General features: G+C 35.6%; 1 protein-coding gene and 1 non-coding gene across 2 annotated transcripts; both read left to right on the forward strand.

Annotated features, from left to right (window-relative positions):
- The first annotated feature begins 693 nt into the window (after positions 1 to 693).
- TRNAE-UUC (transfer RNA glutamic acid (anticodon UUC)) lies at positions 694 to 765 on the forward strand. Its single transcript has one exon. It is a non-coding gene; the product is annotated as a tRNA-Glu (tRNA).
- A 2,787-nt stretch (positions 766 to 3,552) lies between these two features.
- On the forward strand, positions 3,553 to 12,380 carry LOC143544472 (uncharacterized). The gene is made up of 21 exons (XM_077036575.1): positions 3,553 to 4,508; positions 4,632 to 4,747; positions 6,301 to 6,509; positions 6,740 to 6,859; positions 6,967 to 7,101; positions 7,188 to 7,313; positions 7,421 to 7,476; positions 7,553 to 7,643; positions 7,724 to 7,841; positions 7,988 to 8,200; positions 8,292 to 8,619; positions 8,724 to 8,817; positions 8,918 to 9,026; positions 9,202 to 9,476; positions 9,631 to 9,758; positions 9,843 to 10,077; positions 10,170 to 10,358; positions 10,429 to 10,899; positions 10,979 to 11,221; positions 11,396 to 11,487; positions 12,001 to 12,380. Exons 1-21 carry the CDS (start codon positions 3,694 to 3,696, stop codon positions 12,146 to 12,148), a joined length of 4,311 nt encoding a protein of 1,436 aa, XP_076892690.1. The 5' UTR covers positions 3,553 to 3,693; the 3' UTR covers positions 12,149 to 12,380.
- Positions 12,381 to 15,126: the final 2,746 nt, after the last annotated feature.

The following is a 15,126-nucleotide window of genomic DNA, read 5'->3' on the forward strand; positions in this document are numbered from 1 at the left end:
CAATAAGAGCCACCACCATAACCATTTTTGTGTCTGTAAACAAGAGATCCTTGAGATTTCTTAGCAGTCACCTCCACACCCCCAAAAACCATTGCAGATCTTAAGCTACCGGAGAAGAAGATTGAGTCGTGGTTCGTTCATCTCGAAGACCGGGGAACATCGTCATGGATCAGGTCAGATTCATTTCATGTTTCTACATATATGTTTCAAAGTTTAAGGATGTTGACAATAGAGTGATAGACAACGGTGGTGATGACTGGGGTAGTCCAAAAAAAAAATCTGAATCCGAATCCGTATCCGAAAGTCCGAATCCAAATTATCCGAAAATATCCGAATTTTCAGATTCGGATTCGGATAGTGATTTTGTAAATTTTCGGATGGTTCGGATCCGAACTATATATATATTTTAATTATTAAATACTAAATAATATTTTATAAATTTCGAATAATTTTTGGATATTTCATATAATTTTCGGATACTTTGGTTAATTTTTTTTTGGATATTTCGGTTAATTTTTTTGGATATTTCGGATATTCAAAATATTTTAAGAGAAGTTCTTTTAATTTTTTTTATAAAGGTTACTTTTTTCGGATATTTCGGATATTTGGTTCGCTATCCGAAAGGTCCGGATCATATTCCATGTATTTCATATTTGTTATAGTGAAGAGTATATTTCAGAACTAAACCAACGTTCCATTGTCGTCCAGCGGTTAGGTTATCTGGCTTTCACCCAGGAGACCCGGGTTCGATTCCCGGCAATGGAACCTTTTTTTGAATGTCTTATTTTTTCTTGTGTGGGCATCTGTCTAACTACTTACTAATATGAGCCCAATCAACCCATAATAATTTCACAACTCTACTTGGTTCTTTCTGGTGTGCCTAACTAGATGGCAATTACCTACAAAACTCATGTAGTTTATATTTAATAAATCAACAAATCTTTTTTTTTTTCGAGATCATTTAATGCTCAATTTCTACATCACCGAGTAACCGACCATCGACACGACTGTGTCAAGTGTCAATTGGGTAGAGGTTAAGCCGCTAAGTTTAATACATCCGTTAGCTTCTAGTATGACATTTTATAACTTTGATCGAACATCCTAGGACCATGTCTTGAGTTTCTTATTCATCATGAATCCAATCCAACTTCCCGGTAATCACTCTGTTCATATAAAAACAGCAAGAAACAAACCAAAGTACATAATTATGTATTAATGTATACCAAGACTAGTGTTACACAAATATAGTAAGGTATGGATATGATCAATGCATGGTATGTAGTGAAAATTTAATGTTTAAGCTTTGGAATAGGTTTATAAAAATGCAACAAACATCATCGAAGCCATCAGTTTGAATCATTTTTACAATTATGCAACATATATTTCTCATTTCTTGTCATTGATTTTGTAAAAAAAAGTTAATACCGTATTATTTTCACTAGAAAGAGTGTACTTATTTTAAATGGAAAGGACCCGTTTTCCCTATGATCATAAAACATAATTCATAAAATTTTCCATACGTTTTTAAAATTTTAAACACCCACGATCATGCCCACAGAGAGTTTGTGCTTCTAAACTAGTCACTAGGGTTCAATATTGTTTGAGGAAAATACCGAAGGGAATACCTTCCTCCCCCATCTCACGCACCTCTTCACTTAACCAACTTGTCTCAAGTTATTTTTCTTCAACTTAATCCCCATGGACGGAGATAATGTTTGCTTACGTCTCATACCCATACCCTACCAACAACTTTGGCTATTTATGGGGCTTATTGGGTGTGATTGTTGTTGTTGCTTCTCCAATTTAACCCATAAGGAAGATAACAAAAAATTAGTAGAATTCTCTTGCACAACCTCAACAAAGAGTACCGACATGTTCGTGATTCATTGGAGATTAATGTCCTATATATTCTACAAAAACGTCATAACTTAGACCTGAAAGTGTAAGAAGAGACTTTCTTTAGTTTTAAAAGCTCTTATGTGGCTATGTTCACGAATAACTAGCAAAATGTGTTATGGACTATGGTATGATCATCCAGAGTAAGGAGCCACACCAGTGACACTTTTTCGCATTCGTCAACCTTTTACGTAGATGCTACCAAAGCAATTACCATAAGCGTCACATCTCATTAACAAACACGAACAACTGAACATTGTGCCTCAAGAATGAATCACGGTTCTTACTCAAATCAAAAGTCATACTTAACATCATTGAACTCAAAATATACAAAAGAACAACTTTTTTATTCTACACGCTCACCGCATCTTTCCTCCTTTTCCCATGTTCGAGGCGTTTCCCAATATTTGTAAATCAAGATGTTGTAGCTTTACCAAGGACACAAATCGTTTCCATAACATACCAACACACCGTGATCCTTCTTTGCTATTCCCCGATTGCTGGCTCTCACTTTCACATGCCCAAACATGATGCATCCACACCCTTATTTATACATGACCATCCATCAAAACATGGGGGGCACAATTAGAAATGATGGCACATCCATTGCCATGGTTCGCTAGCTACAGTTTTCAAGGGTTATAAAAACGGACCTTATATAATTCTTTTAGACTCAATTTCACTTGTTACTATGTTTTTTTTTGGGCACAAACATAAATAAACTAAACTAAGCCTTTTTTTCCAGTTATGTTGGTCCAATTTAATTTGTTACTATGCCCTTTTTTCCCCAATTAAATATAAACGGACTAACCTATGCCCTATTTTCACCCCCCCCCTCCAAAAAAAATATTTTATTAATAAAAAAAATTATACATCAACATATATTTTGTTAATTTGGTAGACTGAACCGAAATTGTGCTTTAAACAGTCACCCTGCCCAAATTTGAGTATAGACCGACCCTGCCCACAAGGCGATCTCCAACCATTTGCGAACGATTGTCACGTCACAATCAAATTATTGGAGCTCCAATGATATAACCATATTTTTTTTGAACGATCAACAATAAAGAATTGTCTAGGTACTCAGTATGGGAGACCTAATGACAAAACGTCAACCCAGCCGTACGAAGCCTTTAATCGCTTCCAAGTTATCTCCAGTTCCGGGGAAATCCATCCGCCCAAAGGCCTACTCATGGTAAAACATATACGTCCTCAGAATTAAACTAAAAATTACAAAGATCTCAGTCTTCCTTTATTAAGCTACACTGTCCCCACAACATGCTAATTATAAGAATTAAACTTGTGTCTTCATTAAAAACTCATACTTCCTGCCATTACATAAAAAATGTCATATCACTACATATAATAAAAATATACTAATCCAACATTGCTTAAAATTGAAAGAACTTAAATAAATTGTTGTGTACATCTTTGATTACTTATCATCATGTCATTTTCATGTATTGCCTGATTGTAAGAATACAACATTATCTACACACCTAATCAAAAAAGACAAATATTCTTTATATAATTATATAACACCTATATCTAAAAACATGTAACAAATTAGCTAGTGTTGACCAAATGTATACATACAGATGAGTTATATAACTTATATTTATATCACAACTGACAATCATGTGCCACATCATCATCACTGATTCATTCATGCTGTCCAGATTATTATTATTATTATTAATATTATTATTACATTCAAACTCATCTCGCCGTCCGGCCACCGTCGACCTCCGATTAATCTCCGATCAATTCAACATATGATTCGATCTCATTCAATTGATGGATACTGTTCGAATTATCTATCAATTCACTGTAATTATACTCCTAGGGTTTGGTTTTGTATCACCAAACCCTAATTTTCATTTTGAACCAATTGACGAGTATTCGGTTCTCGATTTCAACGGCGATTACTCGCCGCCGTCTCCGCCACCGCCGCCGCCGTCGCCGCACCCGCCGCCGCTAACGTGCGCCGATTTACGAGGTACTGGTAGCTTAGACGCCACGTGTGAACTGAATAATAGTTTGATATTTGATACTGATGTGTATATAGAAGGTGTTGGAAGCTTACATGTGATGCCTAGGGTTAGGGTTACGTGTTTAGGGTTTGGTTGTTCGGTTATTGTGAATGTTAGTTCTGAGTTTAGGTTAGGGTTGGATTCGGTGGTGGTCGGTGGGACGGTTTATGTGGTGACGGGGAATGCGTCGTTTGAGGATGGTTCGGTTGTGAATGTGACGGCGTTGGGTGGTGATCCGCCGGAGTATACGAGTGGGTCGCCGAAAGGGGTGTTGGGAGGTGGTGGTGGGCATGGGGGGAGAGGTGCGTGTTGTGTGGTGGATAATACGAAGCTGCCGGAGGATGTGTGGGGCGGTGATGCGTATGGGTGGTCGGATTTGGATTTGCCGTTTGATTATGGGAGTAAAGGTGGGACGACTAGTAAGGATGAGGATTATGGCGGGAAAGGTGGTGGTAGGGTTCGGGTTGAGGTGGTGGATGCGGTTGAGCTTTTTGGGAGTGTTTTTGCAGATGGTGGTGATGGCGGTGTTAAAGGTGGTGGAGGGTCCGGTGGCAGTATTTTCGTGAAGGCGCATAAAATGTAATGGTCTCTTTCCTTATGTTTTTTTAGTTTTCTTTTGCTGCTTTTGTTTTGAATGATTAGGATAAGTGTTATATGGTAAATTTATGTGTTTACTATCTTTGTTTGTTGTATGAAGAACAGGACAGGTAGTGGTGTTTTAAGTGCATCCGGAGGTAATGGGTTTGCTGGTGGTGCTGGTGGAAGAATATCTGTAGATGTTTTCAGCAGACACGATGACCAAGCAATTTTTGCTCATGGTACATTCGTATTACATTGTTACCCTTGTTTTCATTTATCTTAATTTGGACTTCTTGATATCATTTACCTGAATTGATATAACTTAGCGATACAGTCCATGCACTTTATTATTATTAACATAGAAGCTCTTAATTTTGTATGATTAGATGCTTGGTTTTTTAAAAATTTCAACCAGAAGTTTTTTTACAATGATTATGCCCCTAAATTTGTTGAAGACTTGAAGGGAATTTATATGTAAATATCAGAAATCCATATACTTCTAAAGGTTAATGGAATGTTGTTTTATTAAAACCTTGACCTAATCATAGAAAGCCCTTTTTTGTTAATTTATGAGAAGTCTAGGGATTTACTTATACAGAAAAGGACTTTATGTCAATAGTTAAGTGTAGATCTAGGGATTTAATTATGCAAAAATATAGTGTAGGGACTTATATGTGAATTTATTGAAATTCTATACGGCTTTTAGGAGAATTACTCATTTATCTTTAATGATCTATAGTTATAAATCACTATTAGGGTGTATCTAGGAGTACACTTATGTTTCTGGTCTTTGTGAAAACTTCTTATAACCAGGTCTTAGACAACAACTCTACCTTTATATGTTGATTATAGAAATTGTGTACTCAATCACTTGTTCATGGATTTTGGTCTTTATGTGCTTTGCTTTAACACTAGGACGCTGATAGAAACCGGAGAATTAAAGATTGATTTTATTGAAAAAGTAACATAGTATGACCCAATTCGAGATGGGTTAATCTTCAAGAACAAAGGTTAGCAAATTTGAGATGGCAATTCTCCAAATAAAGGCTAAGAAACTAAATTTTGATTAACATAAACAAGACAATAATAAACATATGACTTTAGGCATATTTATTCTAGATAAGTAAATAACTATTGGAAACTTCCCCATGATTTTAGCCCTTGACCTTGACTCCCCAAATAAGCATTTGACTATGACTTCGACTCTCCATTGAATACTTATCAGTCTCCTTCTCTTGTGGCATCTTTGGACTGTGGTAGAAGGGAAATTTTATCAGACATGAACACAAAATAAAAGAGAAATAGTGAAGTGCTCATGTGGTATATCAATAGAACATTATTTCTCGTTCAAATCAGGGATAATGAATGTGGGCGCCACCCATGTATACAATTTTCTCACTAAGGTCACCCATGTGGCCAAAAACATGCCTGTTGACTGGAATGCCTTTACACTTTTTAAAAAGGCAATAATAAATTGCATCAAGCTATCAATAACCATTCATTGTTAAAGAGTTATGTCCTTTTGTCATTTTACAACATCAGGCTTGTTTTTAGCTGGATTTGGTGTAAATGAAACTAGTGTGTTTCAAATCAATATTCCAGCAATCCAGCTTGTTATAAGTAAGTATTTGGTTTCAATTAATACCAGTTGGCCAAAAACATGCAAAATGACAAATCGCCTTTAAATTTTTGGAGGAAATAACAGTTTTAACTTATAACATGTTAATTCCTCTTCTATAATATTGCATTTGAGATGGTATTTTAGCTGCCAACATTTCATTTTATTTTATAGGGGGACAAAGTTATGGCTGTCCAGCAAATTCGGGTGCTGCAGGAACTTTCTATGATGCTGTTCCTCGAAGGCTTAAAGTTAACAATCACAACAGGTCAACGGATACAGACACACCGTTTTTTGCATTCCCAAATCAGCCCCGTTGGACCAGTGTTGACATTCAAGATTTTGCCAGAGCTGATGTTCCTCTGCGTTGGAGTCGTGTGCAGGTTGTCAACATGTCAGTTACTGCAATTCTTGCACATTTCTAGAGCATGCAAAACGGGTTGGGTATGGGTCATAACGGGGCGGGCTAAAACATGTCATAATTCGTCCAAGTTGTAACAAAACAAATATTACTATGATAATAAACTTATATTTTAGTAAAATGATTTAGAAGGCTGTATGCTACAAAAATAGACTTATATGTACATAATATCATTTTTTTTAACTTGTATAGGTTCAGGGACAACTTAGTTTATCAAACTCAGCTGTTTTAAGCTTTGGTCTTCCCCATGATGCTGTGTCAGAGTTTGAGCTAATCGCAGAAGAACTTTTAATGAGTGATTCAGTTATCAAGGTAAGTGAGAGGTATAAGTTTTATTTGCTCTTAACCTCTTATAGTATAATATAAATAATTCAATGGTATTCTTATTGTTTTCTTGTTTTTTTAATATATTTTATTAGATATATGGGGCTTTGCGAATGTCTGTTAAGTTGCACTTGATGTTGAACTCCAAAATGGTAATAGATGGTGATGGTGAGGGCGATCCAATTATTGCCACTTCATTGCTTGAGGCTAGCAATTTACTGGTTCTTAAGGTAAGTTTTCTTCTTTATTTCAAAAGTTTAATCAGAGACTTTTTTTTATTATATAAGTAATTAAACCGTTTTACTTATTATGTCAGGGTGGATCTGTGATACAATCAAACTCAAATCTTGGTATTCATGGACAAGGTTCACTGAATTTGACTGGTGAAGGAAATATTATAGAAGCTCAACATCTGGTTTTATCAATATTTTGCTGTATCAATGTAAAGTTATCAGTGCATATGATATATTTTGATGCCATCTCTGACTCTTGACGCATTTAGCATCACTCTTTTTGTTTGTACTAATGTATATTTGGCCACATATGTAGGTTGAGCCTGGATCCGTGGTCCGAGGTCCATTGAAGAACACAACTAATAACTACCTGTAAGTAATTACAATTTAGTATAATGCATGATTTGGCTCAAACTTTGGTTGATGATATATATTGATAATATTGCAGGTCAAATTGTGAACTTGAGGTTTGCCCCATGGAACTAATTCATCCTCCTGAAGACTGTAATGTGAACTCTTCATTGTCCTTCACTCTTCAGGTGATATATAATAAATTATATAATTAAATAAGATTATCTTTTCATATTAGGCATATTGATTAGACGTCATGCTTCTGCAGATATGTCGAGTTGAAGAAATAATTGTTGAAGGTTCCATTGAAGGATCTGTTGTTCATTTCCAATGGGTCAGAACTGTGATTATTCAACCTTCTGGATCAGTAGTTGCTTCCGGGTTAGGTATTATTTTATTTTATTTCTTTATGCTCCAATTGTGTGTGGGAACATGCATCATTTATATGCTCATGACCGAAAACAACCTGTTTCTAGTATCACAGGTTGTGATTGTTAGGTTTAATGATGTTTAATACAATTGGGATTTGTAGGGTGCATTGGTGGGGTGGGTCAAGGAAAAGTCTTGAGTGCGGGCCCTAGTGGTGGTGGGGGTCACGGTGGCAGAGGTGGGAATGCATATTATAATAACAGTCTGGTCGTGGAGGGTGGTGGTACTTATGGTGATGCTGATTTCCCCTGTGAGCTTGGCAGTGGCAGTGGGAATGATAGCTTGGGTGGTGCAACTGCTGGTGGTGGTATCATAGGTAAGCTTCTAGATCTTTAATTATGCTGTTTTTAGTATCTTGATTTTTTCATTGACCATTTCCCCCTGAAACTTTTAATAATATGAAATAGTGATGGGTTCACTGGAGCACTCTTTGTCTAGTTTGTACATCTACGGCTCACTCACAGCCGATGGAGAAAGCTTTGGAGAAAATATAAGAAAGCAAAATGTCAATTCTAACCCTCAGATTAGTCCAGGCGGTGGATCTGGTGGAAGTGTTCTTCTCTTTGTTGATAGACTGGCACTTGGTAAATCATCTACAATCTCAACCGTTGGCGGCTATGGTGGTCCGAATTCTGGTGGTGGTGGTGGCGGTAGGATTCATTTTCATTGGTCAGATATTACAGTTGGCGATGAATATCAACCCGTGGCAAGTGTAAATGGAAGCATTAACATTGGGTTTGAATCTTGACAAATCACTACTTTCATTTTTAATCTTGTTGATGACGTCGGCATTGGCTTTACATGCTCTTATTATGCTTTTGCTTTGATAAATATGGCAGAGGAGGAATTGGTAAAGGTCTGGGGCAACCAGGGGACAACGGAACTATAACTGGAGTCAGTTGTCCGAAAGGGCTCTATGGTATTTTTTGTGAGGTAGGATTATTTCTATTAAGTAATATATAAACCTACTATATTGATAATTGGGATATTTTAGTATTTTTATTTTGATGTTGGCTTTTATAATTGTTATTAGGAATGCCCCCTTGGCACCTACAAGAATGTCACCGGGTCTGAAAGATCTCTTTGCTATGATTGCCCAACTCTGGAGTTCCCATATCGTGCCATTTTTACCCCTGTTCGAGGTATTTTGGTTTATATTCAGTTTCATCCATGCTAAATAAGTGGATTTCTTTTCCAAGAAGTTAGTGTTATATTCTTTTTCAAGAAACTTAACGTTATATACAATTGAATGGCCAACACAATTCACAAGATTCTGTCTAGGTTTGTTTTGTTAACAATGCATATATCATATGGCAGGTGGCGTTTCTGATACTCCATGCCCTTATAAGTGTGTTTCTGAAAGATACCACATGCCACACTGTTATACGACATTCGAGGAGTTGATTTACACATTTGGTGGGCCATGGGTTTTTGGTTTCATGATCATAAGTTTGCTCGTACTTTTTGCTCTTGTACTTAGTGTTGCTCGTGTGAAATTTGTTGGCGGCGATGAACTCTCTAGCCTAGTGCCAGCTAGGCATGGCGGCTTGCAATTGGATCGCTCAGTTCCTTTCTTGGAGTCATTAAATGAGGTATATTTTTAAGTTAGCTTGTTACCCGCAGGTGGCAAAGTGGGTGGGTTCGGGTAATTAGGTCAAAACAAGTAGTGTCGGCTCAAAATGGGTTTCATATTTTAGATTTTTCAATTAATAGTTATAGAAATAATGGTCTTTTTTTTCCATACAGGTCCTTGAAACCAATAGAAATGAGGAATCCAGAAATCATGTGCATCGCATGTACTTCTTGGGGTCTAATACTTTCAGTGAACCTTGGCATCTCCCTCATTCTCCTTCAGAACAAGTTGCTGAAATTGTGTATGGCTCTTCTCTTTCTTGTAGTTTAAACTTTAAACATTAGTGGTATGATGAGGCATTTGATACGTGTGGGCGGTGTGGCAGGTATGAAGATGCATTTAATAGGTTTGCAGAAGAAATTAACATTTTAGCAGCTTATCAATGGTGGGAGGGTTCATTTTATAATATTCTTTCCATTATTTCATATCCATTTTCTTGGACATGGCTGCAATGGTGTCGTAAAAAGAAGATACAAAAGCTGCGTGAGTTTGTTAGATCGGAATATGATCACGCGTGCTTGCGTTCATGTCGTTCCCGTGCATTATACGAGGGCCTTAAGGTTATTCTTTTATTCTTTTCACAGTGGTCAATTACAATTTGTACAACTAATTGACTGAAAACATAATGATCTTATTTTGAAAAAATTTGCAGGTTTCTGCAACTTCTGATATTATGCTTGCTTATGTGGATTTCTTTCTTGGTGGAGATGAGAAACGAGACGACCTTCCTCCACCACTTCATCAAAGATTTCCACTTTCTTTAGTTTTTGGTGGGGACGGAAGTTATATGGCTCCTTTTGTTCTTCACAGTGACAACATTTTGACCAGCCTTATGAGTCAGGTTTGTTAGTTTGACTTTAACCTTTAACCAAGAAACACAATGATAATGTTCTCTTTTGTTTCTTTTGCAGTCTGTTCCGTCCACCATTTGGTACCGTTTGGTTGCAGGTTTAAACGCGCAGCTACGCCTTGTGCGGTGTGATCAACTAAAGTCAACATTTAGACCAATCATAAGCTGGCTCGACACGTATGCGAATCCAACTTTAAGTGCTCATCATATTCGTGTTGATTTAGCTCGTTTTCAGCCTACTGCTTCTGGTTATTATCAATTTGGATTAATAGTCTCTGCTATTGAGGATGAGCGGCCCACACCTTCATTTGACCAGACCCGTGGTTCACCTTCAGTTGACCAGTCAAGGTATTTGAATAATTATTATGGTAAACTTGAAGAGCAAAGACGAGAGACAGAATCGTTAATAACGCCACATAGACGAGCATCATGGTGGATATTAAATAATAGCAGCTTACAATCACTTAAAGAGAACATGTTGTGGTACCCTTTATCTTTTATTATTTGCAACGTCAAACCAATTGGTCATCAGGTACATATTATTTATGCATAGGTTTCTCGACAATCGGCATTTGTTGACGGTCACTAAGGTTGTTATTTTGTTTTGGCAGGATCTTGTTGGGTTGGTGATCTCTATTCTTCTTTTAGGAGATTTTATTCTTGTTTTGCTCATGTTGCTTCAGCTTTACTCGAACTCCGTGCTTGATTTATATTTGGTTTTATTTATTACTCCTCTTGGCATTCTCCTTCCGTTTCCAGCTGGAATTAGTGCTTTATTTAGTCACACACCTAAGCGTTCATCGGGCCTCGCACGTTTTTATGCTTTGTGGAATATCACATCCTTGGTCAACGTTGTAAGTTCTCTATTCCAACACTTGAATGTATGCTTGTAAACGAACCGGATGCCCCCGTTCTTGTTTGTTCATTTAACTTTAAATGAGCACAAGCACAAGCACTAGCAATTAATCAAACAATTTTTTTTTCATGTTTTACAAATTAAAATCATGTGTTGCTTCTTTGTGAAACAGGTGGTTGCCTTCATATGCGGATATTTTCATTACAAAAATCAACTACCGCCCGGTGACAATAATCTAGACGTTTTATCGTGGAGCTTGAGCATGTAAGCCATAGTTATCTCTGATATAACACTCCTCACTTTCACTGAGCGAGCGGTTTAGTCCCCATTACTATATTCATGATTGATGAAGTCATCAAAGTTTAAATGCGCAATTTAGTCCCTGACTATAAATAGGAGATAATAAAGGATTTAATTTGTAAATAAAATACTACCTCCGTCCCATTAAAAGTGTCATGGTTTGAAAAACACAAAGTTTAAGGTAGATTGAATGGTTAATTTTTTTACTTACCAAATGACAATAATGCCCTTGGAAATTGGGTCCATCAATATTGTTTACTAATGCTAGTTTTGTGTGTTTAAGGGTAAACTTGGAAATTGAATGATAAATTTTAAAATATGGACATTTGTAATGGGACAAACAAAAAAGAAAATATTGACACCTTTAATTGAACGGAGGAAGTTAACGGTTTGAGGATTTAAACCCGCTACTTTGAAATGATAATAGATAACATCACGAGTATAACATTTTTGGTTGTGGTGGTGTTTTGGTTGCAGGGATGATGGCGGTTGGTGGATGCTTCCGTCTGGGCTGATGATATGTAAGATAGCTCAAGCACAATTAATTGATTACCATGTGGCTAATCAAGAAATCCAAGACCGAACATTGTACTGTAACGATCCCGACATTTTTTGGCAGTCCTGAAAGCATCCGTATATAGATACCTTTCGTGTGTGTGTGTTTATTTTTTAGTCGATTGAAAGATAGAAAACTAAAAAAAAGAAACACAATATAAGAGTAGGATTTTATAAATTTTTTTCACCCATATTTTTTTTCATTTGGGTTTTGTTGACAAATTCATGTTAGTTATATAAATGTTTTGCGTTTTGTAAATGTTAAAAGACGTGGCCAAATATTGCGCTTTATCAATGTTTTGAAAACTTGAAAACTGGATTAATATTGCCCGACTGGTTTTTTGAGCATTTTATATTGGTGATGTTAAAAGGTCTCAGATGGGTAGAGCGGTCGATTCAGTTACTAGGTCCAGTTGGTTGACAAATCGGATCGGTAAGTGACGGTTTAAACTAGCCTCACACCCTCACCTGCTGATACCATCTGATTTTCAAAACTGTGCATAAAATAACTTAAGCCTAAACTTGGTATAACTAAAGAGATAAGTGTACATAATCTTTTATAGTAAAACATTTAAGAGAATTAATGGGACCAAAAATTAAAACATGTTATTTTACATATTAAAAGTGAATTTTAATTAAACCATTTGAATTAAACTCAGAATCGTAAATCACATGGATTCAAAATTAAATAGCTATTGTTCGTTAGGCAATCATGTCGTGTTGATATGTTTTACTAAGTCGAAGTGAAAACCATTAACAATAACATAACAATAGTAATACTAATTACTAATTAACGAATCAAGAAATATTGGAGATTGCACGACCAATGCTTGCAAAACGGCGTTCCCGTCCAGATCCATCTTACTCCCACCCCGTCCATCGTAAGACAAGATTTCCAAATAATAATACAAATACATAGTTTTCTGAAAGTTTAAAAAGATGCTTACTGACTTATTGGCGTTTTCAAAAAGTAGCCTTTGATCCCGTCTTGTAACATCATTGATTATTTGATGACCCAAAAATTTCCATTTTGTCACTTTCCATATACAACAAACACATTATTTTATTCCTATAAATGAAAAAAAGACAAATAAAGAAATAATAATAATGGAGGTAGCATTAACTTCCAATAATATCTGAAAGACAAAGCACCAATCTTCACGCAGAGCGTGTGTGTACTAAACTAAACAAAACTAAACTCTGTCTTTCAGTCTGTGAGAGTTGACACGATGACAAAACTCAACACGAAAGCTTCATCACTATTAATATTATTATTGTCTGAAGAACAAGATCTTACCAATAATAATAAGCAGAAGAAGAAATGGAGAACAACACTTCCATGGCTCATCATCTTAGTCATCGGTATAATAATAATAATAATAATAATAATAATAATAATAATAATAATAATAGTTTCATTCATTTGCTACTTAAATCTTTGTGCTTTGACTTTTAGTTTTGATCTACTTTGATTTCTGTGATATTGTTTAGTCAAATCTTGCTATGAGCTTCTCAGATTGACCACAGATTTGGGATTAAGCCGAACCAAATACCGAAACTTCGGTTTTTGAATTTTTGAAAACTAGTCGGTTTTGGTGTTTTCGGTTTGAGTTGGGTCCGGTTTCGGTTTTGCCATTTGGGTTTGAAAATATTTTACTGATAAAAAGTGATCTGAAATAATGAACTTTATACTGATCACTTTTTGGGTTTGGTTCGGTTATTTGAATTTGTAAATGTTTCTTGTAAAAATGATATAATCCATATTACACAGGTTAAATAAAGAAAAAAAATGTTTTGATATATAAAATTGTATTATGAAAAAACTTAATTTAAGAAAAAAACATTTTATGAAAAAATTGTAAAAACTACTATTATTTAGGAGTGAGGACGCCCTGTAGAGAGTGACACGTGACAATAAAGTTACTTTTTAGAGGTATATAGATAGATATATATTTGGGCTAAAATATTTGAGTTAAATATTTATGAATTTAGATCTTATAAACTATTTAAAATAAGTGTTAATAAAAAAAAATTAACTACCTAAAAATCTAAAATAAAAATAAAATATGAAAATCAATAACTTCGATTAGGTTTGTTTGTTTTTTTTTGTTTTTAGTAAATATAAAACCAAACTCTCGGTTTTTGTTTCGTTTCACTTTGGTTTTTTCGTTTTCATGACACCTAAATAATGATATGATTTGTGTCGGTTATTATTGTTACATTGGGAAGCACGTCAAGTTCCATACAGAGGTTAAACAAGAGCATACAACCAGGTGATACAGTTGAGTCTATGGGAGCAGTGGTTGCAGCTGACGATGCTCGTTGCTCTGAAATTGGAGTGTCAATGCTTCGAGAGGGCGGTCACGCAGTTGATGCTGCCGTGGCCACTGCTCTGTGTCTCGGAGTGGTGAATCCGATGGCTAGTGGTGTTGGAGGTGGTGGTTTTATGGTGGTCTGGTCAGCGGATACGTCACGAACACGAGCATTTGATTTTAGAGAAACTGCTCCATTGGCTGCTTCAGAGATTGTTATTTCTATCATAATGTTGTTACACTTAAGAAAATGAATAATGTAGGCACATTGTATAACTTGATTGTTATTGTGTTCATAGTTCTTTAGGTTAATAAGGGGTGGCAAATGTGACCCACTGGGTTGAATGTGTTGTATTGAAATGTATATAATGGGTCAGAATGGGTCAAAATAAAAAAAGAAAATGATTGAAACGGGTTAAAACGGGTTGACATTTCTTAAAGTGTTTTTTTTTATGGAACGAGAAAACGGATGAAACTTTTTAGTATTTTTACTTTTTCAGTTTTTGATTTATATTTCAAGTTATGACTTTTTAATTATGTTTTTTGAATTTTTTAATGAGGGGTTTTGAATGGGTCAAAATGGGTTGAGATAAAAAACCCCTCATTAAAATATTGCTATAAAAAAAAATAAATAACCAAATCTAAATCGTTTAATTTTCTTTTATCATTGTTTCGTATTTTTAAGACTTTGTGCTTCGTAAACACAAATGTGTATGTAATGCGCAAAAATTACATA

Source organism: Bidens hawaiensis, unplaced genomic scaffold, assembly GCF_021521415.1.
Source record: "Bidens hawaiensis isolate Kalapana, Puna unplaced genomic scaffold, B.hawaiensis_p1.1 tig00013567_1, whole genome shotgun sequence".
NCBI lineage: Eukaryota > Viridiplantae > Streptophyta > Magnoliopsida > Asterales > Asteraceae > Bidens > Bidens hawaiensis.

What these genes read in the sequence shown, in the direction of transcription:
- LOC143544472 (XM_077036575.1), top strand. Translation starts at nt 3,694, where the DNA reads ATGGATACTGTTCGAATTATCTATCAATTCACTGTAATTATACTCCTA. An exon ending in TGCTGGTGGTGGTATCATAG is followed by an intron (nt 8,201 to 8,291) that starts GTAAGCTTCTAG and finishes AATATGAAATAG; the next exon opens with TGATGGGTTCACTGGAGCAC. An exon ending in TCACATCCTTGGTCAACGTT is followed by an intron (nt 11,222 to 11,395) that starts GTAAGTTCTCTA and finishes TTTGTGAAACAG; the next exon opens with GTGGTTGCCTTCATATGCGG.